The sequence below is a fragment of the Aedes albopictus genome, chromosome 2 (assembly GCF_035046485.1).
Source record: "Aedes albopictus strain Foshan chromosome 2, AalbF5, whole genome shotgun sequence".
Taxonomy (NCBI): Eukaryota; Metazoa; Arthropoda; class Insecta; order Diptera; family Culicidae; genus Aedes; species Aedes albopictus.
The window spans coordinates 48,127,530-48,148,437 of NC_085137.1; the positions used below are offsets into that span (position 1 = coordinate 48,127,530).

The 20,908-nt window shown below is 39.6% G+C and overlaps 1 protein-coding gene across 1 annotated transcript; it reads right to left on the minus strand.

Annotated features, from left to right (window-relative positions):
- Positions 1 to 345: 345 nt before the first annotated feature.
- Positions 346 to 18,207, minus strand: LOC109421514 (homeobox protein E60). The gene is made up of 3 exons (XM_062853909.1): positions 18,109 to 18,207; positions 1,395 to 1,568; positions 346 to 1,146 (listed from the first exon to the last, which is right to left on the minus strand). Exons 1-3 carry the CDS (start codon positions 18,205 to 18,207, stop codon positions 859 to 861), a joined length of 561 nt encoding a protein of 186 aa, XP_062709893.1. The 3' UTR covers positions 346 to 858.
- Positions 18,208 to 20,908: the final 2,701 nt, after the last annotated feature.

The window sequence follows — 20,908 nt, forward strand, 5'->3', positions numbered from 1 at the left end:
ACTATTGTCTTTTTAAATACAGTCCCCAAACATGCCAAAGCTGGCAAACTTACAAAAGTTGGGGAACTTTTTTTTACGGTAATTGTCGTTTTGTATTAGCTGTTGAAACTTAGTCAATGGAAGTTTTTGATTGCTTCATACTTACGTTCGCTCGCGGGGAAACGTCCGTTGACAAATCTATTAAGAAGCTACCGAGTGATAAAGCCATTGCATTGTTAATGAGATTCCACTACTGAGCTTATGGTTGTTTGACTGCTGGCTGGCACGTCACTTCCCGAAAGTTTCGACCGTCTTTGGAAGGTATGGAAGTTCGGATCAAAATAATAGGTTAGCGGAGCCTTGTTGTTTTCAATTTATGTGGTTATTATTGATAACTTACTTCGAAGCGGTTTCAATATTTACAAACGAAATAAATAGATTATTCCTAATTGTCCTATACTCTTCTTGATTGAATATTCTCGTCATTAGGTTGAACAGGTTATTTACAAATGTTTACATGAAGTCTTCTTCTCATTCTTAGTCAGTTGATTGAAATTGTCTACGGCTAAGTATAGTGGTAAATTGAAACGTCTAACAAATCATACACTGATTGATGGGAATTGGTAAGCATCTTTGACAATCAAAGTTGGGGCAAAATTACTACACAGAAAAATTGGACAACATCCTAAAAACATTCCATTTACTAAAAATGTACATCCCATAAGCTGTCGCGTTTGATTAACATTAAGATATCACAGATGTTTTTATTTCGCTTCCACTCGTACATAAAATCCCAACTTAAGAGAAAAAACTATGGTACCACGGGTTGCCAAAAAATATTATGAAACCAAACTAACAAAATACCCGACGACCCCCCTGCTAACCACTGGCCGGTGAGGAACCGATTCGGGATTCCGCTGCTGCCTGGGCTGCGGCTTGCATTTCTTGCAGTTCTTCCTCCTCCCGGGTGAGGGGAATCGTCGAGTGATTGTACAGTCCCTGGGCCATCAGCTGCAGCGCCAGGGGGTTCTTTTGGCCGGAGGATTTCTTGATCTTGGCTCGCTTGTTCTGGAACCATATTTTGATCTGGGCCTCGTTCAGGCCCAGCTCGGCGCTAAGCTGTTGGCGCCGGCGCTCCGTTAGGTACCGGTTTTCGGCGAATTCGTGCTGCAATGGGAGAAGGGGGAGAAAAGGGGAGCGTGATTAGTGCCGTGCGGTTCAAAAGGGGACAGCACATTAGTTGGACAATCCGTTTCTGAGATATGCAATATGGTTATCATCAATAAAATATACAAGAACTTTTAAAATATTAACAGCATCTCTAACAGCCGGAACGAATCATCCTTCACATATGTTCACTAAACGGTAGCAGCACATATTTGACAATTAAATAGCACCCTTCCCACCATGCTCACCTTCAACCTCGCCAGCTGCGGCCCACTAAACGCCGTCCGGGGTCGTTTGTCGTCAGCCAGGGCCCCGCTGGACGCTCCACTACTCCCTCCGCCACCTGTTCCATTGCTAGCGGCGGGCGCCTTCTCGCTAGGGCTCTTCTTTGGTTTACGCGCTCGAGGACCTGAAAGCAAACGAAGAAAAGATCGTTAAGAACGTTGAGTTGGATGCTAAACAATCTGTAAACCAGGTGAAGAGAAAAGTACAATCATCAAATAAACCACGCTTCCGTAGCACGCATCATAACCAGTAGTGCACACACGCGGACGGTGGCCTATCTCAAAACGTCTCATTTAATGAGGAAATATTTCGGTAGTAATGAGTAGCGCTCCAGCTCATCAGTCTGCCTCCTATCCTATCTATGGGAAAGACCACCAACGACGCTCGGGAAGATGACGACGACCAAACCCAACTGACTAGAACCACAACCAAGCGGGCGCGCATTCAAGCCTGGCGCCATTCAAGCGCCAACTGAAATCACACTCAATTTAAATTTCAAATAGAAAATGATCATGCAAAAGCAGGAGGAGTTAGAGCCGAAGAGGCAGCACCACCGCGCACTAACCATTAAACGCTAATAGGAAAAACGAATGGACGGTGACGATGGTGAGGTCCCCAGAGTCCGCGAACCAGACGAGACCCAAGAAGAGACCATCGATTTCCGCGCATGGAAAATCAAATAATTTAATTAGTACGAATGAATTGAGACGCAATTTGGGTGAACCGTTCACGTTTCTCCGGTGACTGGCGGAATAGGTAAATGGATGTGCACTGAAAAATGTGGTGGATTGAATTTACTGAAAATATGAGTAGTGGAAAATAAGCGATAGAGGTCATTTTGTTACAGCGAACTCGATGTAACAATTTTGAACAGTGTAGTCCACAGGTTTTTTTTTATTAATTCTTCCAGGATTTCCTTCAAGGATTCTTCAAGAAATTCTTTCAAAGATTGCTGCAGACGTTCAAGCAGATATTCCTTAACGTTCACGTACCCGACCACCGACAACTCATTTTCAAAATGCTGGCATTTCGTCAATTTTCATCCGATTTTTTTAAGTCGTCCTCAATGCCCTCAATCGATCGTAAATTGACGCTAGTTTATTATACTCAAGTGGCCATGCAATATGCGGAACCATTCCGGCAATATCCAGGATTGTGCGGGGTCAGGGGGTTGCCAAAATGGCAAAAATTGATTACACTAGTTTACAAAACAAAAAGAAAGTCGTGAACTTCTGTCAACGACCAAAATTTTTGAAGCACAATTTAGCGCTGATTTCGAAATCGACCTTAAAAAATTTTAAGTAGAACAGTTTTTGAGTTTTAGCCCGATATCGAGTTTTATAACTTTTCAAAATATGTAATTTACTGAAACTCAAATATATTGCGTTTTGTTCAATCAATTTAAAAACTTTTTCCATAAATTAAAAGCGGAATACAATACCATTCGATCATCTGCATACAGATTTTGTGTCAGATTGATGAAATTTAAGATATTTGCGAGTTTTTGGGAAGATCTCCTTAAATTTTAGCAAAATTCCCAAAAAAAGAAAAAAAGTATTTTTTTTAATAAAAGAAAAAAAATTAAAAATTGTTTCTCGACGTTTATTTGACATATCTTATGAAGGCAAGTTACAGTAAAAATTACAGCTCAGTCGGAGCATTGATTGCGAAGAATGAGATGTTTGAAATGAGCCACTGTGCCTAAAAATAGAACAAAAATCGATTTCAAATCATCAACCTTGTAAGGAAAGTCGAAAAAAATTCCGCTCTACTGTAATTTTTTTTCCTTCGCGTTTTCGAGCTCAGGGCATGATTCTACACCAAAAATGATCATCAGCTTACCGAGTTCAAAAATGCTGTAAACTAGTGTAATTTGTGTGTTATTGTGTTTGAATCAACGATTTTCAGCGGAATTTTTATTGCGAACAGCGAAACACAATTTCGTTAATCAGATTTGAATTAGTGTGGACACGTTGGTTTTCAACCTGAACATGCCGTGCGACATATCAATCTTTATAATTTCGAATGACTGAGTAAGAAACTATAGACTGAAGTATGTATAGGGGATACTCAAAATAACTGGGGCAGGTAAAATTTTCACTTTACAAAAAATGTTTAACTCGCTGTAACTTTTCTAAAAGGGCATCAAATATTCTCAAATTTTTACTGTAAGTTTTTCAACTAGTTGTGTATCAGTGTTTCAAATTTGGAATAGATCGGGCCATTCTACACGAAGTTATCAAGATTCTAGTAAAAGGTATAATTACCCGATAGCCAACTTTGAGCGTTTATATCTTCGGATTCAATGAACCGAATGCAAAGAAATTTTGTTCATTTATGACTTATATAATGAACTTTGAAAAACAGTTGACTTCATTTGAAATTATTAATAAGAAAAAAAGTTATGGCGATTTAATTTATTCCATGTTTTTTTTCAGTGATTTTATCTATTTCTCATATGCATCCCATTACTTTTTCAATTTAATGCCGGCTATTTGGTTGCTTTTCTTTGAAACATAAATATATTCAATTCAATCAGATGGAATTTTAATGAACTATAATTACTATCTCGAATTTTGAAACGATGATGAAGTTTTGGATAAATTGGAGTTATATGAAAAAAATATCTAATCGTTATAATTTTCTTTCGTGTAATATTTTTTAAGTTTAGTCAAATGTTTTTAATAGCTCATTATATGAGTCATAAAATGATCAAAATTTCATTGCATTTGGTTCATTGAATCCGGAGATATAGCAGCTCAAAGTTGGCTATCGAATAATTATACCTTTTCCTAGAACCTTTATAACTTCGTGTAGAATGGCCCGATCTTTTCCAAATGTTGACCACAGATACAAAACTAATTGAAGAACTTTCAGTAAAAATTTGAGAATATTTGATGCCGCTTTCGAAAAGTTTCAGCGAGTTGAACATTTTTTGAAAAGTGAAAATTTTACCTGTTTCAGTTTTTTTGAGTATCCCCTGTATCAACTGATATGGCTAGTGGCTATCCCAAAACATATAGCACAGGTTCCACGGACATGCCGAGTGACGTATCAATCTTCATGATTTCGAAAGAATGATACTCCGGAACATCTGGAACAGGTTCCGTGGGGTCCTCTCAAATACAATAACACACGAAATAATCACTTTAAGCCATTTGGCAAACAGAAATCATTGAAATCGAAAACTATTCTTCAAGAGGAATCTTCGAAGAAATTTAAGAAGGAATCTTCGAAGGAAGTCCAGAAAGAATCACTGAAAGAATTCTAGGAAGAATCTCCGAAGAAATTCCAAGAATAATCCTTGAAGAATTTCCAGAAGGAATCTTCGAAGGAAGTCTAGGTCGAACCTCTGAAGAAACTACAGGAAAAATCACTGCAGAAATCCCAGGGGGAACCACTCAAGGAATTCTGGGAAGAATCTCCGAATGAGTTCCAAGCGGAATCCTCGAAGGTTTTTCAGGAGGAAACCCCGAAGGAATTCCAAGTCGAATCCTCATAGAAAATCCGGGAGGAATCTCCAAATAACTACAAAAAGGAATCCCCAAAGGAACCATGGAATAATCCCTAAATTTCAGGAGGAATTTTCGAAGGAATTCTAAGAGAAATTACCGAAGAAATTCCATATGGAAATCTCGGAGAAATTTCAGGAGGAATCCTGAAAGAATTCCATGAGGAGTTTCTGATGATATTTCAAGAGAATTCTCCGAAGGAATTCCAGGAGGAATCAAGAGTAATTAGGTACTGAAATAATTTCAGAAGGAATTCATGAAAGAAGTCCAGGAATTCGAGAAGAAATCCCCAAAAAATTTCTAGGAGGAAAGATCGAAATATATTCAGGATGAATCCGCGAAGGGATTCCAGGAGAAATCCTCGAAGGAATTCCATGAGGAACCCTTGGATGAATTTTAAGAGTAATCCCCGAAGGAATTTTATGAGTAATCCCCTAAGGAGTTCCAGAAGAAATTCTCGAAGGACATTCAGAGAGGAATCACTGAAAGAATTCCAGAAGGAAACCTTGTAGGAAGAATCCCCGAAAAAATTCATGAGTTATACCAGGAGGAATCTCCAAAGATATTCTTAAAGGGATCAACAAAAGAATTCCAAGAGGAAATCCGAAAGAAATCCAGTACCCAAGCAACACATATGGTCACAAAATAGTGACGACAGCGCAGGTAATGGTTGCCCAGTAAGTCACAGTGACTTCTGTGCAACTCTTACATGCGCTGCCGCCACTGTTTTGTAACCATGTGTGTTGCTTACGGAGGAATCACCGAAGAAATTCAAGTGGGAATTCCCGTATAAATTTCAGGAGCAACACTTTACGGAATATCAAGAGGAATTCCTGAAGGAATTCCAGGAAAATCCCAAAAAAAAACAGGGAGGGATTGCCGAAGGAATTCCCCAAGGGATCTCCGAAAGAATTCAAGGAGGAATCTCCAGGAGAAATCCTCTAAGGAAGTCCAGAAGGAATCCCTGAAGGAAGTCCGGAAGGAATACCTGACGGAACTTCAGAAGGATTTCCTGAAGGAATTCAGAAGAAATCCCCGAGAAATTACAGGAGAAATCACTGCAGGAATCCCAGAGGGCACCCCTGAAGGAATTCTAGGAAGAATCTTTGAATTATTTTCAAGCGGAATAATCGGAGGATTCTCAAGAGGAATCCCCACAGTAAATCCAGGAGAAATCTAGGAGGAAAGATCGTAAAATATGGATGAATCCACGAAGGAATTCCATGAGGAACCCCTGGATGAATTTTAAGAATAATCCCCGAAAAAAATCCAGGAGGAATCCCCAAAGGCACTCTAGGAGGAATCCCCGAAAGAATTCCAAGTGAAATCCCCGAACGAATTTCAGGAGGAATCCCCGAAGAAATTCTAGGAGAAAACACCGAAGGAATTCCAGGAGGACTCCTGGACGAATTTCATTAGGAATCTGTGAAGCATACCCAGGAGGAATCTCCGAAAGAATCCGAAGAGAAATCATCGAAGAAATAACAGGAGAAATCTCCGAAGATATTCCAGGAGGAATTACCGAAGGAATTTTTGGAGGAATTCTTGAAGGAAGTCCCGGGAAACCCCTGAAGGAAGTCCAGGAGGAATCCCTGCAGGAATTCCAGGAAGAATTTCCGAAGGAATCCTGGTAGGATCTCCGGAGGATTTCCAGGCGGAATCCTCGAAGGATTTTTGGCGGAATCTTTCGAAGGGAATCTTTACGGGTAGGGGGAATGATATATATGCAAGAAGTATCCCCTAAAGAATTTCTGGAGGAATTCCAGAAGGAAATCCTGGAAGAATTCTTGTAGAAACTCCATAACAGATCCCTCAAGAATATCCGGGAGATAAGCGTGATTATAATCTTAACCCTCGAGCTATTGCGCTTTTGTATTTTGTACAACACGTTGAAAAAATCTCGCTTTTTGTACTCAGCATTGGCGTGGTGCTGACGCAGGTAGTCAACCGCGCGAGTTACGGAAGGTTTAGGAATCTATTGAAGGAACTCCTACAAGATTCCCTGAAAGAAATCCTGTAGGAATTCTTGAATGAGCTTCTGGAGAGATCTCTGATGTAACTCATGGAGGCATCGGTGAGCCCTCCTGGAAAATTCTCAATTTTAATCTACAATCTGAAAGAATCCCAGCAGGGATCCATGGAAGAACTCCTGGAAGAATCCCTGAAGAAACTTCTCGAGGAATTCTCTAAGGATATCCTAAAGGAATCTTAGAAGGAACTCTTATATATTTAGGAATCCTTGAATAATCTTCTGAGGGAATCCCTGAATTCTCCTGTAGGTATCCTGGGATCCTCTCTCTAGGAAGACTCTCTGAAGGAACTCCTGGAGAGATTTTTGAAGGAACTTCTGCAGCAATCCCTGGAGAAATTCAGGAGGAATCTGTGAAGAAACATCTGCAAGAATCTCTGAAACTCCTGGAGGAATCTCTGAAGGAACCCCTAGACTAATTTCTAAAGACCTCCTGCAGGAATTCCTGATGAAACTTCTAACGGAGTTCTTGATGTACATATCTCCAGGAGGCATTTATGAATCCTCCTGAAAGAATCTCTGAATGGACTGCTGGAAGGAAACCCGAGCGAATTAATGTTTAAATAAACTTCTGAAGGAATTCCTATTGAACACCTGGAGACATCCCTCCTGAAGCTATTAGGATCCCTTAACGAACTCCAGGAGAAATCATCGAAGGAACTTCTGGAGCAATCCTGGAAATAACTCATGAAAGAATCTCTGAAAAGTAATTCCAAGAGGAATCCCCGAAAGAATTTCAGGAGGGATGCTAGAAGGAAAACTCCTGGAATGATCCCTGGAGGATCTCATTGAGCGATCCCTACAAAACGTCAGAAAAAATCCCTTCTTATGAGTGTTATCAGTTTCGTACCTTTTAATTCCGCCCTATTTTGCTTATCCTTTGACAGAAACAAAATAGGGCGGAATTAAAAGGTACGAAACTGATTACACTCATTCGAAGAGGGTATTATGCTTAGAGAGTTCGAAAAATCGCTACAAGAAATCCCTTGTTGGAATTCTAGAGAAATTGGTGAAGGGTGTTCTAGAAGAATATCTGAGGAAACTCCTGGGCTTCCTAAAGAAACTTTTGTAGGAATTCCTGAAGGAACTTCAGAAGGAATCCTTGAATAAACTCTCAAGCCCTGTGAATCTTCTGAACAAATCTCTGTTGAATCCTCAAGAAAGAATTTTTAAAGAAATTCTGGAAGTTTTTCCTGAAGGTACTCCTGTTGAGATCTTCCTGAGAGATCTTCTAAAAAAATTAATCCTGGATCAATAAAAACAAATCCTAGAGGCATCACTGAATCTTTCTGAAAGAATCTCTGAAAAAAAATTCTGGAGAGATGTAAATGATTCACAATGAATAAAATCTAATGCAAAATTAAAAAAAAAAAAGTCCATAGAATTCGTATTTGAATGAACACTCTGAAATTGCATTTGAATTTCTTCAGGAGTTCCTAATAATTCTTTTGTAGAGATTGTCCAAAACAATAGAGAGAAAAAAATAGACAGACCATCGTTACAGTGCAGTGCCAGACCTCAATTGTTAGAACGTGCTGTTTTCAATTTTTATCTCAAAAAGGCAAATTCATTAGTAATTGATTTTTTTTTATTGATATTCTCTTAATGGTATTATTTCCAAAATACGATCCATTTTTGGATAATCTCAGGGTTTTGCCTAGTGTCTACAAGTACAAAAGTAACCGAATATGAATAATCGATTTTCTCTTTCGCTAATGACCGTGATCGAGAGAGTTTTTTATCTCAACTTTATATAAACTTAATTTTGTTCGTGCACTGAACACCGTCACGAAAAATGAAAATCGACGGCGTGACAATCAGCGGCGCATGGCGCGCCGCCGATACCTCGGTCCGCATCGGCGTGTGGCAAAAAGTGACGGCGCGGCGGCACACAGGTCTAATAAGAAATAAAATGCTAACCAATTTATGTCGTGTACTTTCATCGTACAAAACGTCTTCCTCAACCAAAGGGAAGGCATTATTGGAAGATAGGTACTTTCGTTTTGTTCAATTGTTCAAGATCATGTCTCAAACGGAGTCCAATTTGTTTCCCCCGTCCGCCTTGTCTAGCTTGAGAGGTCTCGCCATGTAGGCTGTGGTCCGGTGTTAGGTTCCTTCCACTTCACCATCGCACACGGAGAATGTGTTTATTTACTTTCAACGAACTGATCTTTTGTGGTCCGGTTTGCACCTATGCCCCTCCTGAGATCTTTCTTGGGCATTTCCCATTCTGAACCGCAGACGGGTGGCTTTGTAGCCGGACAGTGATGATAATATTTGTCCGATCAACTTGAGGTGGCCGAGGGCCACGGTGCGGACGCCACCGACGACTTTTATGGCCCCAGATGGCAACAGAAGGCAGAATGATCTGTCTACGAGCTGATTGACACAGGCTTGTTGAGTCAATTGGATCGATACACATTGGATTGTTGTTAATGATGATAATGACATGTTATTTCAACATATTTATCAAGTCTAGGCGAACAAGGCTGTGAATGAGCTGTAACAAAGATAAACCTAAATAGTGATAAATGGGTTGATACTTGCATTAGACGCATAGTATGTGTATAATCAGTTTTATAATATAAACATAACGATATAAAACACAATTTGCAGATTAAACATGCACATTAAGTTTTTATAAATTGCTCAACATCACATTTATGATAAGTCATAATTAACAATACTCGGTTTGCTGTTCCCGCTCTGCATCCTCAGTCACGCCCAGTGCTCGCCAGATCACGCTCAAACTGGTCCACCCATCGCGCTCTCTGCGCACAACGCCTTCTAGTGTCAACAGGATCAGTAGCGAAAACCAATTTTGCAGGCTTGTTGTCTGGCATTCTCGCATCATGCCCTGCTCAACGTATCGTTCCGGCTTTGGTCTCGTTCTAGGCACTGGGTTCGTCGTAGAGTACAGCGTGGTTCATCCTTTGCTGCCACACATCGTTACCCGAGCAAAGTCTAACAACAAAATGATAGCAAATCGAAAACACGATTTGTAATCAGCAGCAAATTGATATCATATTTTGATATCAGATTGACTTGATTAATTTCGATTTCAAATTTTGATATCGTTTTGCTGTCATTTGAAATAATTACAAATGTTTGAGTTTTTAAGTCATTTCAAAACTTCTAGGCGACCTTGTATAAAGCATCTAATGATATACCATCAGTGCAATTAGCGTATTGCATTTAGCTTTCCATATTATTCGAAAAAACTCTAAATTTAACGATTTTTCCATTTTTTCGCACTGATAGCAAAAACAGTAATCAATTTACCATCACTGATAGCAGGAATTGTTTTCAACTTGCTGTCACAGGAACATTTTTCTGCTCTCATTTTTGATGTTTTAACCGTTAAAACGACCAAAACGACATCAACTTGAGTAATCATAATTTGCAATATCACAACATCAAAATAAGTTTTCGATTTGCTGTCAGACTTTGCTCGGGTATCCTGCTTATCGGATTGCTTCCATTAACATCCACGCCTCGTGACTGTATTTTCAGCTACAATACGCCTTTCACTTCGTGGAAAACAATATCGTTCACAAGGCCGAGGATTATACACATGCACGCACATGCACCGGGTGATGATAGCGTCTTTCTACTGATCGCCAGACATGGGCGTACCCAGAGAGGGACAGGGGAGGGCCGTGCCCCCCCCCCCTGGCCGTCAGATTTTTTTTTTTTAATCGAGCCAACTCAAAGATTATAAATAACTCAGAGTTCCAGAAAAAATATGTCAAAAAATAAACTATTCTAATGATTAACCACAGAAAATTTCGCCAAGTATTTCTTCAAGATAACCACTTCAATCTTATCATAAAATTTTATCAAATAACAACTTGGTTGAATGGCTAAATTTTGTGATGTTTATTTATGGAATATAAAAACAGCATGCCAAATTTTCCAGATATGCCGGAACCGTTTGCGGTAGACAAAAGAAGGACTTTGTAGAACCATATGCAGCTATATAATGCAGTTGTGTGCTACTGTTACACGAATTTTCAATAGTATTCAATTCAAACAAACGTCATTGTATGAGCAAAATACCTGGGATTTTTTTTACGAATTCTTTACGAATTCTTCAATGCATTTATTCAGGAACTCTTTCAGTGATTCTTTCAGAAATTCCACAAGGCAATTCTCCAGGAGTTTCTCTTTCGTGAATTTTTCCATGGACATCTTGCATGATTCCGATAGTAATTGCCCAGCCAGCAATTTGGTTGCTATATCAAAATTGCAACTGAAATAGTCGCACGTATATAGCACCAAAGAAATCGTATTCAATGCACGAAACAGGCATATACATACTAAAGTGGAGGCCATATCGAAACATATATACGATTACTGCGATTCCATCCAACATAATTTACGATTTCTCGAAAAAATTCTACGATTTCGCCGATTTTATCCGTCTAAATATACGATTATGCATGATCTTATTACGATTGAGCGTACCAATATACGACTCAAGATTTTCAAATAAAAAAAAACAATTGGTGTTCAGTGGGAATCGAACTTAGGTCCTTTGATTGAGAACTGCGCGTTATCTCTATTGGCTATATTGCCAAGTTGAAAATAGAGAGTTCAAAGTGAATGGCATGAAACGAATAAAAATTAGCATGATACGGTGCGAGACTTGTGGTGGGAGCGTTGTTGTTTCGGGCTTTGTTCCAATAAATGCTTCAAGAATTCCTCCCATGATTCCTTCAGAAATTTTCACAGATACTTCTGTAAGGATGCATGGACGAATTCCTCCAGGATTTTTTCCATAGCTTTCTTCAGTGATTCCAACATGGATTGCTCCGAGATTTTTTCAGGAGTTCCTGTATGGGTTTCACCAGACATTCCACCGGGATTTTTTTCCTGGGATATCTATAGAAGTTCCTCCAGTGATTGTTCCAGTTCTTTTTGTAGGGTTCCTCCAGGGATCCCCAAAAGAATGTCAACAGAAATTCTTTCAGGTGTTTTTGCAAGTGTTCCTTCAGAGATTTCTTTAAGAATTACTCCATATATTCCTTCAAGAATTCCACTACAGGAATTTTTTCCAGAGATTAGCTAAAAATTAATTCAGGAGTTCCTTAAAACATTGTACAAAACAGTGTTTTTGGAGTTCATTCAATGATTTCAACAATAATTTGCCCAAAATTATTACAGACATGGAATCCTTCATATTTTTTTCCTACAGAAACTCTTCCAGGAATGTGTTAAGAAAGCTTTTCTGGGATTTCCAAAGGGATTCCTCATGTGATTTCTTTAGGAATACCTCCAGAGATTCACTCGTAAATTTCCTCTGTGTTTCTTTCAGGAACAAGTCCATGGATCATTTTAAAAACTCCTCCAAGGATTCCCCCAAGAACACTTTTTTAGATTTTATTCAGGAGTTCCTATCGGAATTCTTTCAGGAACTCCTCCAGAAATTAATCCAGTACTTCCTCCAGGAAATGTTTGGGTATTTCCTTTGGAATGCCTCTAGGAACTGCTTCCGGGATTCCTCCTGGGATTTCTTCAGGAACTCCTGCAGGGATTCCTTAAGGAACTGCTACAGGGATTCTTTAAAGCAGTGGTCACCACACTGCGGCCCGCGGGCCGCATGCGGCCCTCGACCAGGTTTTGTGCGGCCCGCGAACTGGTTTTGAAATATATTAGAAAGTGGCCCATTCATAAATTCTATAATAAAAACCAGAAATTCCATCATATTTTAAAACTTTTATGAGAATGAATATTTACTACTGGAATTATGCCAATACCATGGAGAGTTTTTCGAAAAAAGTAGATTTTAGAAAGTTTTACAAACTACTTTTTCGACGTTTGTTCCGAAAATATTTGAAGCTGTTGTTAAGAACGGGTATTTCGCTTAAATAATGAGTTTAGGCTAAATTTTCCAGATTCTCTGTTATAGATTTTGAACTTGTGGCAGAACTCGTCATTGGTATTTTTTTTAATTTCACAAAAATAAAATTAAAATAATTTTCCTTTTTATTTCATCGGCGAAAAAAAACCTTGTATTCGGCTTCTACCAGGAAACGATTCCAAAAAACATAAAGAATTTTTGCCTACAATTCCTCTTAAAAGTAAGTGTTTCCCAAACTTTCTAAATTTTGCTAAAAACTTCAGGGATTGGGCAAGGTACTCTTCATTCCCCTAGCAATACTTTTGTGTATTCCTCTTAAAATATCTATTCTAAATCGGCTACAAATACAGTCAGGTCTTTTTTTACGCGGTTTTCATTTACGCGGACGCATAAATGAAAACTCCATTCAAAAAAAAAACTGAGACTGATGGTGAGACTTTTTTACGCGGTTTTTTGAATTTTAGGCTGAGTTTTTTTTTTAAGCGGTACGTATCCCCCGCGTAAAAAAAACCTGACTGTACTTGCACACATTGCTCAGAAAACCATGTCTGCAGGTTTTTCTTCATTGGCTTCCTAAGAAATTACGCAAGAGAAACTTTAAAAAATTCCATCCATCTATAACAGCATCTTTAGGCAGTTTTTTGGAATTTCTTTCTAGAGCCCTGAAATCCCTACAAACAAGCCTACAAATCCTTTTGGAATTTCTCAAAATTCACGAAAAGTCCCAAAAAACCTCACAGTTCCAATATTTTTTTTTATAAATAAAGGGTTCGATATACTTTTCAGAAAATCCCTAAGCTGCAGTAAGAAACTCCATTCGGAAATTTGTAAAAACTGGATCCAAGGGTTTTACAAGAAATTTGTCAACGTTCGTGTCTAGGACTTCTACAGTTCTGCACTCATAACAGCGTACTTATATGTAAGTTTATCTACAATATTCTTAAACTGCCCATGATCGCATAGTTGACGTAACCATCATTGACAAAGTCAGCACACACTGGCTAATATTTAACGCATGGGCATATTTATGACCATTTTTATTCAATAGAGCACAACATCTAGCCCTTAGGCAGATGTCAACGTGAAAAAAATCTTTAGCTTCCAACTATTTCGTTGTCAAAATGTATGAAGTGAGCTGAAAACTACAGTGGCGCTTACGTCAACTATGCAAATATGGGCAGTAAAGAGGTCCATATTGTTCTAGCCAGCGTTGCTATTGCTTATTTTTCGTATGCCTTTAAAGAAACTTGTGTAAAATAATTTGCTCAATTTACTCTGTTTTTAATTCCCTACGATTTTCAGGATTTTTACAAGTGAAATAAAATCTCCTGATAACACCAGGTTATTTAGTTCTTTGCTCTTGTTCAATATTTTCAAAACATCAAACAAGTGGATTCTGTATTTAATCTTATAATTTGTTGAAAAAAAAAAACTCTTGAATGACTTGCGGCCCGCATTCTCTGTTCAAAATTTACTTTTGGCCCGCAAAGACAGTTAGGCTGAGGATCACTGCTTTAAAGAGTTCCTCCACGAACTCTTCTTCGAATTCCTTCTGGATTTCTTCAAGGATTCCATCTGCAATTTCAATTATTCCTGGGATTCCTCCAGAAATTTCTCAAGGATTTTTGTTCCGAGATTGCTCCCGGAATTATTCCAAGGATTCCTTCAGAGATGCCTCTAGAGAATCCTCCAGATATTCCTCCAGGAATTCTTCTAGAGACTCATCCAGGAACAACTTATTTTAAAAATTCCTTCAAAGAGCCTCCCATGAACTCTTCTTAAGATTCCTTCAGGAATTCCTCCTTGTATTCTTTAAGGAACTCCTTCAGGAATTAATCCAGTACTTCATTCTGGGACTGTTTATTGATTCCATTAGGAGTTCCTCTTGAAATTGCTTCCGGGATTCCTTCTGGAGTTTCTTCAGGAACTCTTCTATGATTTCTTCTAGAATTTCTCAAAGAATTCCATCTGCGATTTCTTTAGGAATTATTCCTGGTATTCCTCTACGAATTCCTCAAGAGATTCATCCACTTATTTCTTCAACAATAGGAATTTTTCCAGGGATTTCTCTAAAAATTACTCCAGGAATTCATCTAGAGATTCCTCCATAAATTCCGCCAGAAATTCCTCTAGAATATCTTCCAGGGATCCCTCCAAGAATTTCTCCAGGGTTAAATGTATTTCTTAGGACTTCCTCCAGGCATTCCTCCAGAGATTCCTCCAGTAATGGCTGCCGGGATTCTTCCAAAAATTTCACGAGGAATTCCTACAAAAATTTATCCAGGAAATCAGAAATTTTGTTCCAGAGACTCCTACAGGAATTCCTCCAAAGATTTCTCCAGAAATAACTTCACGGAATCCTGCAAAAATACCACCATGAATTCTCCCAGGCATTTTTCCAGGAAATTTTCCAAGCATTCTTCCAGGGATTCCTCCTTGGATTCTTGCGGAGATTTTTCCAGGAATTGCTTCAGGAATTGCTTTCTCCAGGAAATTCACCAGGAACCAATCCAAGAATTTCATCATAAATTATGTCAGCAATTCATCCAGGAATTTCTCCAGAAAATTCTTTATAAGTTCTTCCAGGATTACCTCTAGGAATACCTATTAGATTTTTTATAGGAATTCCTCCAAGAATTCTTCCAGATTTTTGTCCAGGAATTGCTGCAGGAGTTCATCTAGGAATTCCGCTCAAAATTCTTCAAGGAACTTCTTCAGGGATTTTTTCAGGAATTTCTCCATGAATTTCTCCAAGGATTCCTCTAGGGATTCCTGCAATAATTCCTGCAGGAATTCCTCCAGCAATTTCTCTAGGAACTGATTCAGGAATTGCTCCTGGGCATCCTTCAGAAATTTTGTCAGCAATTTCTCCAGAAATTTTTCCAGAAAATCTCCTTGGGATTTTGTCAGAAATTCTTCCAGGAAATTCTCCAGGAATAATTTCAGGGATTTTTCAGTGGTTTCTCCAGGCATTTCTCCAGAGATTCCTTCATGAATTGCTTTAGGGATTAATCCAGGGATTTCTACTCGAATTTCTCCAGGGATTTTCCCAGGAACTCCTCCAGAAGTTCCTCTAAGGATTCTTCCAGCAAATCCTCTAGGGATTTCTTCAGAAATTCCTCCAGGAAATTCTCCAGGAATATATTCAGACAATTTTTCTGGGATTCTTCCAGGTAGTTCTTCAAGGATTCCCCCGGGGATTCCTTCAGAAATTCCTTAGAGAATTTTTCCATGAATTCCTCCAGAAATTCCGCTAGAAATTTTTCCAGGGTTTTCTCAAGGGATTTTTTTCAGAAATAGAAAAATAATAGTAATCTCCCAGAATTTCACTAGAGATTTCTAAAGAAATGCATTCCGTAATTATTTCAAGAATTTCTCTAGAAATTCCTCCATGAATTTCATCACGGCTTCCTCCAGCAATTCCCACAGGAATACTTCTAGGCATTCCTCCAAGAATTCATCCAAGAAATTTCTCCAGGAATTCGTGCTGGGTCTCATCCAAGACTTTTTCTAGGAATTACGCCAGATATATGTTCAGAAGTTTCTCCAGGATTCTCCCTAAAGATTTTCCCAGGAAACAATTCCTGCGATTCCTTCAGCAATTCCTTTCTGAAGTTTCTCTTAAAATTTTTCTAGGGATTCCTCCAGTAATTTATCTGGGATATTTCACTACGTATTTCTCCAATAATTTATACAGGAATTCCTTCAAGTAGACTTTCAGAAATTCTCCCTGGGATTGCTCCTGGAATTCCTCCATGGATTCTACAGGGTTTCCTCCAGGCATCTCGGTAGGAATTGCTCCAGGGATTCATCCAAGTGTTTCTTTAGGGATTTATCCAGAAAATCTCACAGGGATTGCTCCAGAAATTCCTCAAATGATTTCTTCCGAAATTCCTCTCAGGCTCTCTTCAAAAATTCATTCAGGAGTTCTTTCGAAAATTTCATTAATCCTTCATCATTTTCAGGGATGTACCTGAGAAATTCTCCAGGATTACGTGATAAGTTTTAACCTTTCAGGACGCGCGCCATCAAGCAACCAAAACTGCATCGCGCTGGCGCTGTATACGACAAGCGAGGTTTTTTGGTGGTGTTGTACTTTTTACAACAGCGCGCGTCCTGAAGGGTTAAATAAGTTCAAGAATTTCTGGAGGAATTCCTCCAGCGAATAGTATTGGAAGATAATTTTAAGACTCATAAAGGAACCCGAAAATTCTGGGTTAGTCCTCAAAAGAGTTCGTAATTTCCAAAAGAGTTCAGCTATAATTTCTTATGAATGTTTTGTAGACATTATCAAAAAAAAAATCAGAGCAAACTGATGCACGAGTGAATAAAAATCCTTAATATTCCAGAAATTGGTCACCGCTACTAGCACCACGTTGATTTATGTGGATCAGACGAGATTTTTTTAACATATTGTACAAAATACAACTGCTGCAAGGGTTAAATAATGCTTTTAGAATATAATGTTATAATATTCAATTTCATCGTATAGCGTTTAGTTATAATAGCTAGTAGGTACAAATTTGCTAAGGATGCTTGCCCATCAGCCCCCCCTCCCCTCCCCCGACCAAAAGCTGGCTACGTCCTTGTCGTAGACCTTCTAATCACTCCTTAGAGTGCTTTGTTGAAAAATTGATGTGAACATTTCGGCATTGATCCGAATACTTAGTTTTGATCCATCCAGCGCTGTACGTATTAGCCGAATTGATTTCATCGGAAACCCTGTTTTATCACAATCTACCCAAGTTCATTTCTTCACACAGAACCGTTTGCTGCTTAAAACCAATGTGCAGATGGTGAATCTGCTAGGTAAACTCTTGAAATTTGTCATCCGCATGTTAGTAACCTGATCCGTAGAAAATCTGACCGATATTGGCCAACCAAAAAGTCTTGAAGTGGTTCCGGTAAGGCAAGGGAATGCAAAATGAGCAACAGAGTTCTAACTTAATAACTGCGGAAGTGCTAATAGAACACCAAACCAAATTGATAGCAACAAACTCTTTCCTAATTGGGACGATACGCCCAGTAATATAAGCAGTAGTAACATTCTTGACCTCAAAATCACTCTTTTTCGGACTATTAAAAAAGCATGAATCGTCCATGCGCATATGTTTGCCAAGTATCTATTCTTCTTTTTGTCTGCCGTATAAGCAATCCCGGAGCACTAAGCAATCGCCGCTGAGTTGTTCCACATTTCCATTCGCGACGTGGGTGGTCTCTCTGCCCGTCATCGACCAGATTTTGCAATCTGGCGTAAGATTTCTCAAACATACCTTCCGTCCGCCCCCGCTCTGTGCTACCGGGCGGCGTTGCTGTTGATGCGAGGAGAAGGCCAGTCGGCGCAGGGCAACGAAAATCCGTCCAATTAGCATTCCACCGAACCATGGATCCGAACGCTGAACCAATTAATTGTTGTTGTTTTGATTTAATAAACGATTGGTTATTACTCAGAGTTCAATTAAAAGCCAGTGCCCATCACCGGAGACCGCGAAGGGTGGGCGGGATATGTGCGCGAGCGGTGCCGAACCATGTGTTCGCATCTCAAGCAGCCGGAATGTCTAGCTATCGCTCGAGCGAGCGCAGTCGCTGGGATGTTGGGTCGGAGGCTGTGCCTTTCTTCTCTTTATCTAAATTTCTCGCATTTCTTAATCCACACACTGACTGCTCCAGAGCTCACCGCTTAGTCGTCGTCGGTCGTCACGCGAATCTGCTGCCCACCGTCAGTCGTTTGGGTGCTTCTGGAGTTCATATAGCTGGGGCCAACGAGATAAATCATCGGGTGTGAGTGGGGGCATGCAGGGAAACGACATTCGCTCTCAGCTGATTGCATAGGCGTGAGTCGAGCAAAAGGATTGGATTTGGATGGGTTTGTAGCCCCTTCACATACACGCCACTGACGACCCTCGGTTCGAAATGAACGCATGTCGATTGGCAGTGGGTTTAACAACAAGAACGCAACAAGGGGACGATGAACAATTATAATAAGTAGCAAATTCCGGTGAAAACTTTCGGACCACCCACCTTGACTTGACATGCATGGGTTTGGTTCAGTGGGGGAAACCAAACGATCGAGGAGCGATGATCGCACAAAGAGTGGAGAAAGAGCAAATGAAGTCCCTGGTGATTTGCAAGTCGGTCGCAAAGGTGCCGAAATTGAACGTGTGTTGTAGCTGTAGGTACGTACCCACTTGCGCTGAGGAGCGTGGATCGTACGTTGGGCTTACAGAGTGCGAAGAAGACACAGACGGGACAAATTACGACTCGTCAGCAGCGGCGTTATCAATTGACAAGATCATTTTGCGCACGCTTCCCGTGGATGGCAGCACGAGTCAGAGCGCACTTTAGGAAGATACTTGATGGTTCGATGGCTTTGGTAATATGATGAGCTGAGTGAAATGAAGAACGTAAGAAATGGGTTGTACATTTTACCTGAAAACCGCTTCAAGACAATTTTTAGACATTAGGTCACTTTCAGAGTAGACCTGTGTGCCACACCGCTGCCGCCGACACTTTTTGTCGCTGATTTTAATTTCGTTCGACTGCAGTAAATGGTTTCTCATCATAAATTTTCTCATTAGTTAATGATAATAAAATATTGATTGATTGATTGATTTATCTTTATTTGAGAGACTTTCAGCCCTTGGCTGGTTCGTCTCCCCATAATAAAATATGATTATTACCGAAATTGAAAATTGGTGATTCATTTTCGGTTATTTTTGCATTTTTAGACGCTTCCAAAAACGCAAAACCGTTCTCTAACGGATCAACATGAGAGTATTTTTGGAAATAATACTATCAAGGAAAAACCAAAAAGAGGTAAATCACTAAAGTTATGATGTTGAAATTGCCAACAGTACATTCTTATATTTTGAGGTCTGGTCCAGACTTGGAAAGCAGCAATGTCAACACAAGTCGTCACACGATTTTTACGGAAGCGGCTCTCTCAATGTCATCGAATCGGGAGACGATGACCAAAAGAGCTAAACTCGCTCATTTTTCGGTCACGACGGAGCGTGGCATCGTTGTAAATTGGCAATTGGCAATTACTAGTAATTTGATGGATTTTGTTACTGTTTTAATCCAATAAATCATGAATATAAGATGTTAAATACAATGACTGGCCTGAATTGGCTTGGACCAGGTGAAAATTTTATTTTAACACAGTGTGGAAGTTTCCGTCGTGACGCTTGATCATTGCAAAATGGCATGACGAAGCGCGTGAATGCTCGTTTCATTTTCTAACGATGATAAGGTCACCAATTTCCCAAATGGAGGAAAACGTGCCTCTAGAGCCGACCTACTGATCATGGGATGGTCACGACTAATAGCAGCGCTGACTAAGAAGGACTAAGTGATGTCTCCAGGAGGTCCATCAGGGGTTTCTTCAGAAAATTCTACTGAGATACCAACAGGAATTACTTCGGAGATTCTTCCAGGAGTTTCGTAAAAGATGTCTCCTGAAATTCCAATCAAAGATTTCTCCAGAAGTTTCTTTAGACATCTGTTCAGGAGTTCTTTCAAAGATATCTCTACCAAGATTCATCTATGAGAATTCAAGAATGTTTCTCAGCTATTCCGACAGCAGTTCCATCAAGGATAGCTCCAGAAGTTCTTTAAGATTTTCTTTCAGGAGGATTCAGGGATACCTCCAGGAGATCCATCAGGGATTCCCCCAGAAGTTCGTATAGGAGGTCCTCAAGAGATTTTTCTAAGAGTTTCTTTAGGAATTCTTTCTGATGTTCATGAATTCGAATCTTCGGAATGCCTCATGGAGATTTTATGAAGATTATAGTAGAAGTTCCACTAGGATTTTCTCTAGGAATTCCTTGCGGAATTCATACAGAAGTTCATCCAAGTTGTAATTCAGGAGTTCCTTCGAGGATTCCCGCAGTGCAGGTAATTCTTTCAGGGATTGATCCAGAAGTTCCTTCGGGGATCTCTCCAGGAGTGCGTCCAGGAAACGCCCAGTAGTTCATTTAGGAATTTTCCCAGTAGTTCAGTAGTTATTCCAGGACAATTCTGGGATGGCTCCAGGAGTTTAATCAGAGATTCCTTCAGAAAATTCCTCAGGGA

Coding starts and splice junctions, on each gene's coding strand:
- LOC109421514 (XM_062853909.1), bottom strand. CDS start 18,207: ATGCTAATTGGACGGATTTTCGTTGCCCTGCGCCGACTGGCCTTCTCC. Junction 1,569..18,108: donor AGAGCGGGGGCGGACGGAAG/GTATGTTTGAGA, acceptor CGATCTTTTCTT/CGTTTGCTTTCAGGTCCTCG. Junction 1,147..1,394: donor CGCAGCTGGCGAGGTTGAAG/GTGAGCATGGTG, acceptor CTCCCATTGCAG/CACGAATTCGCCGAAAACCG.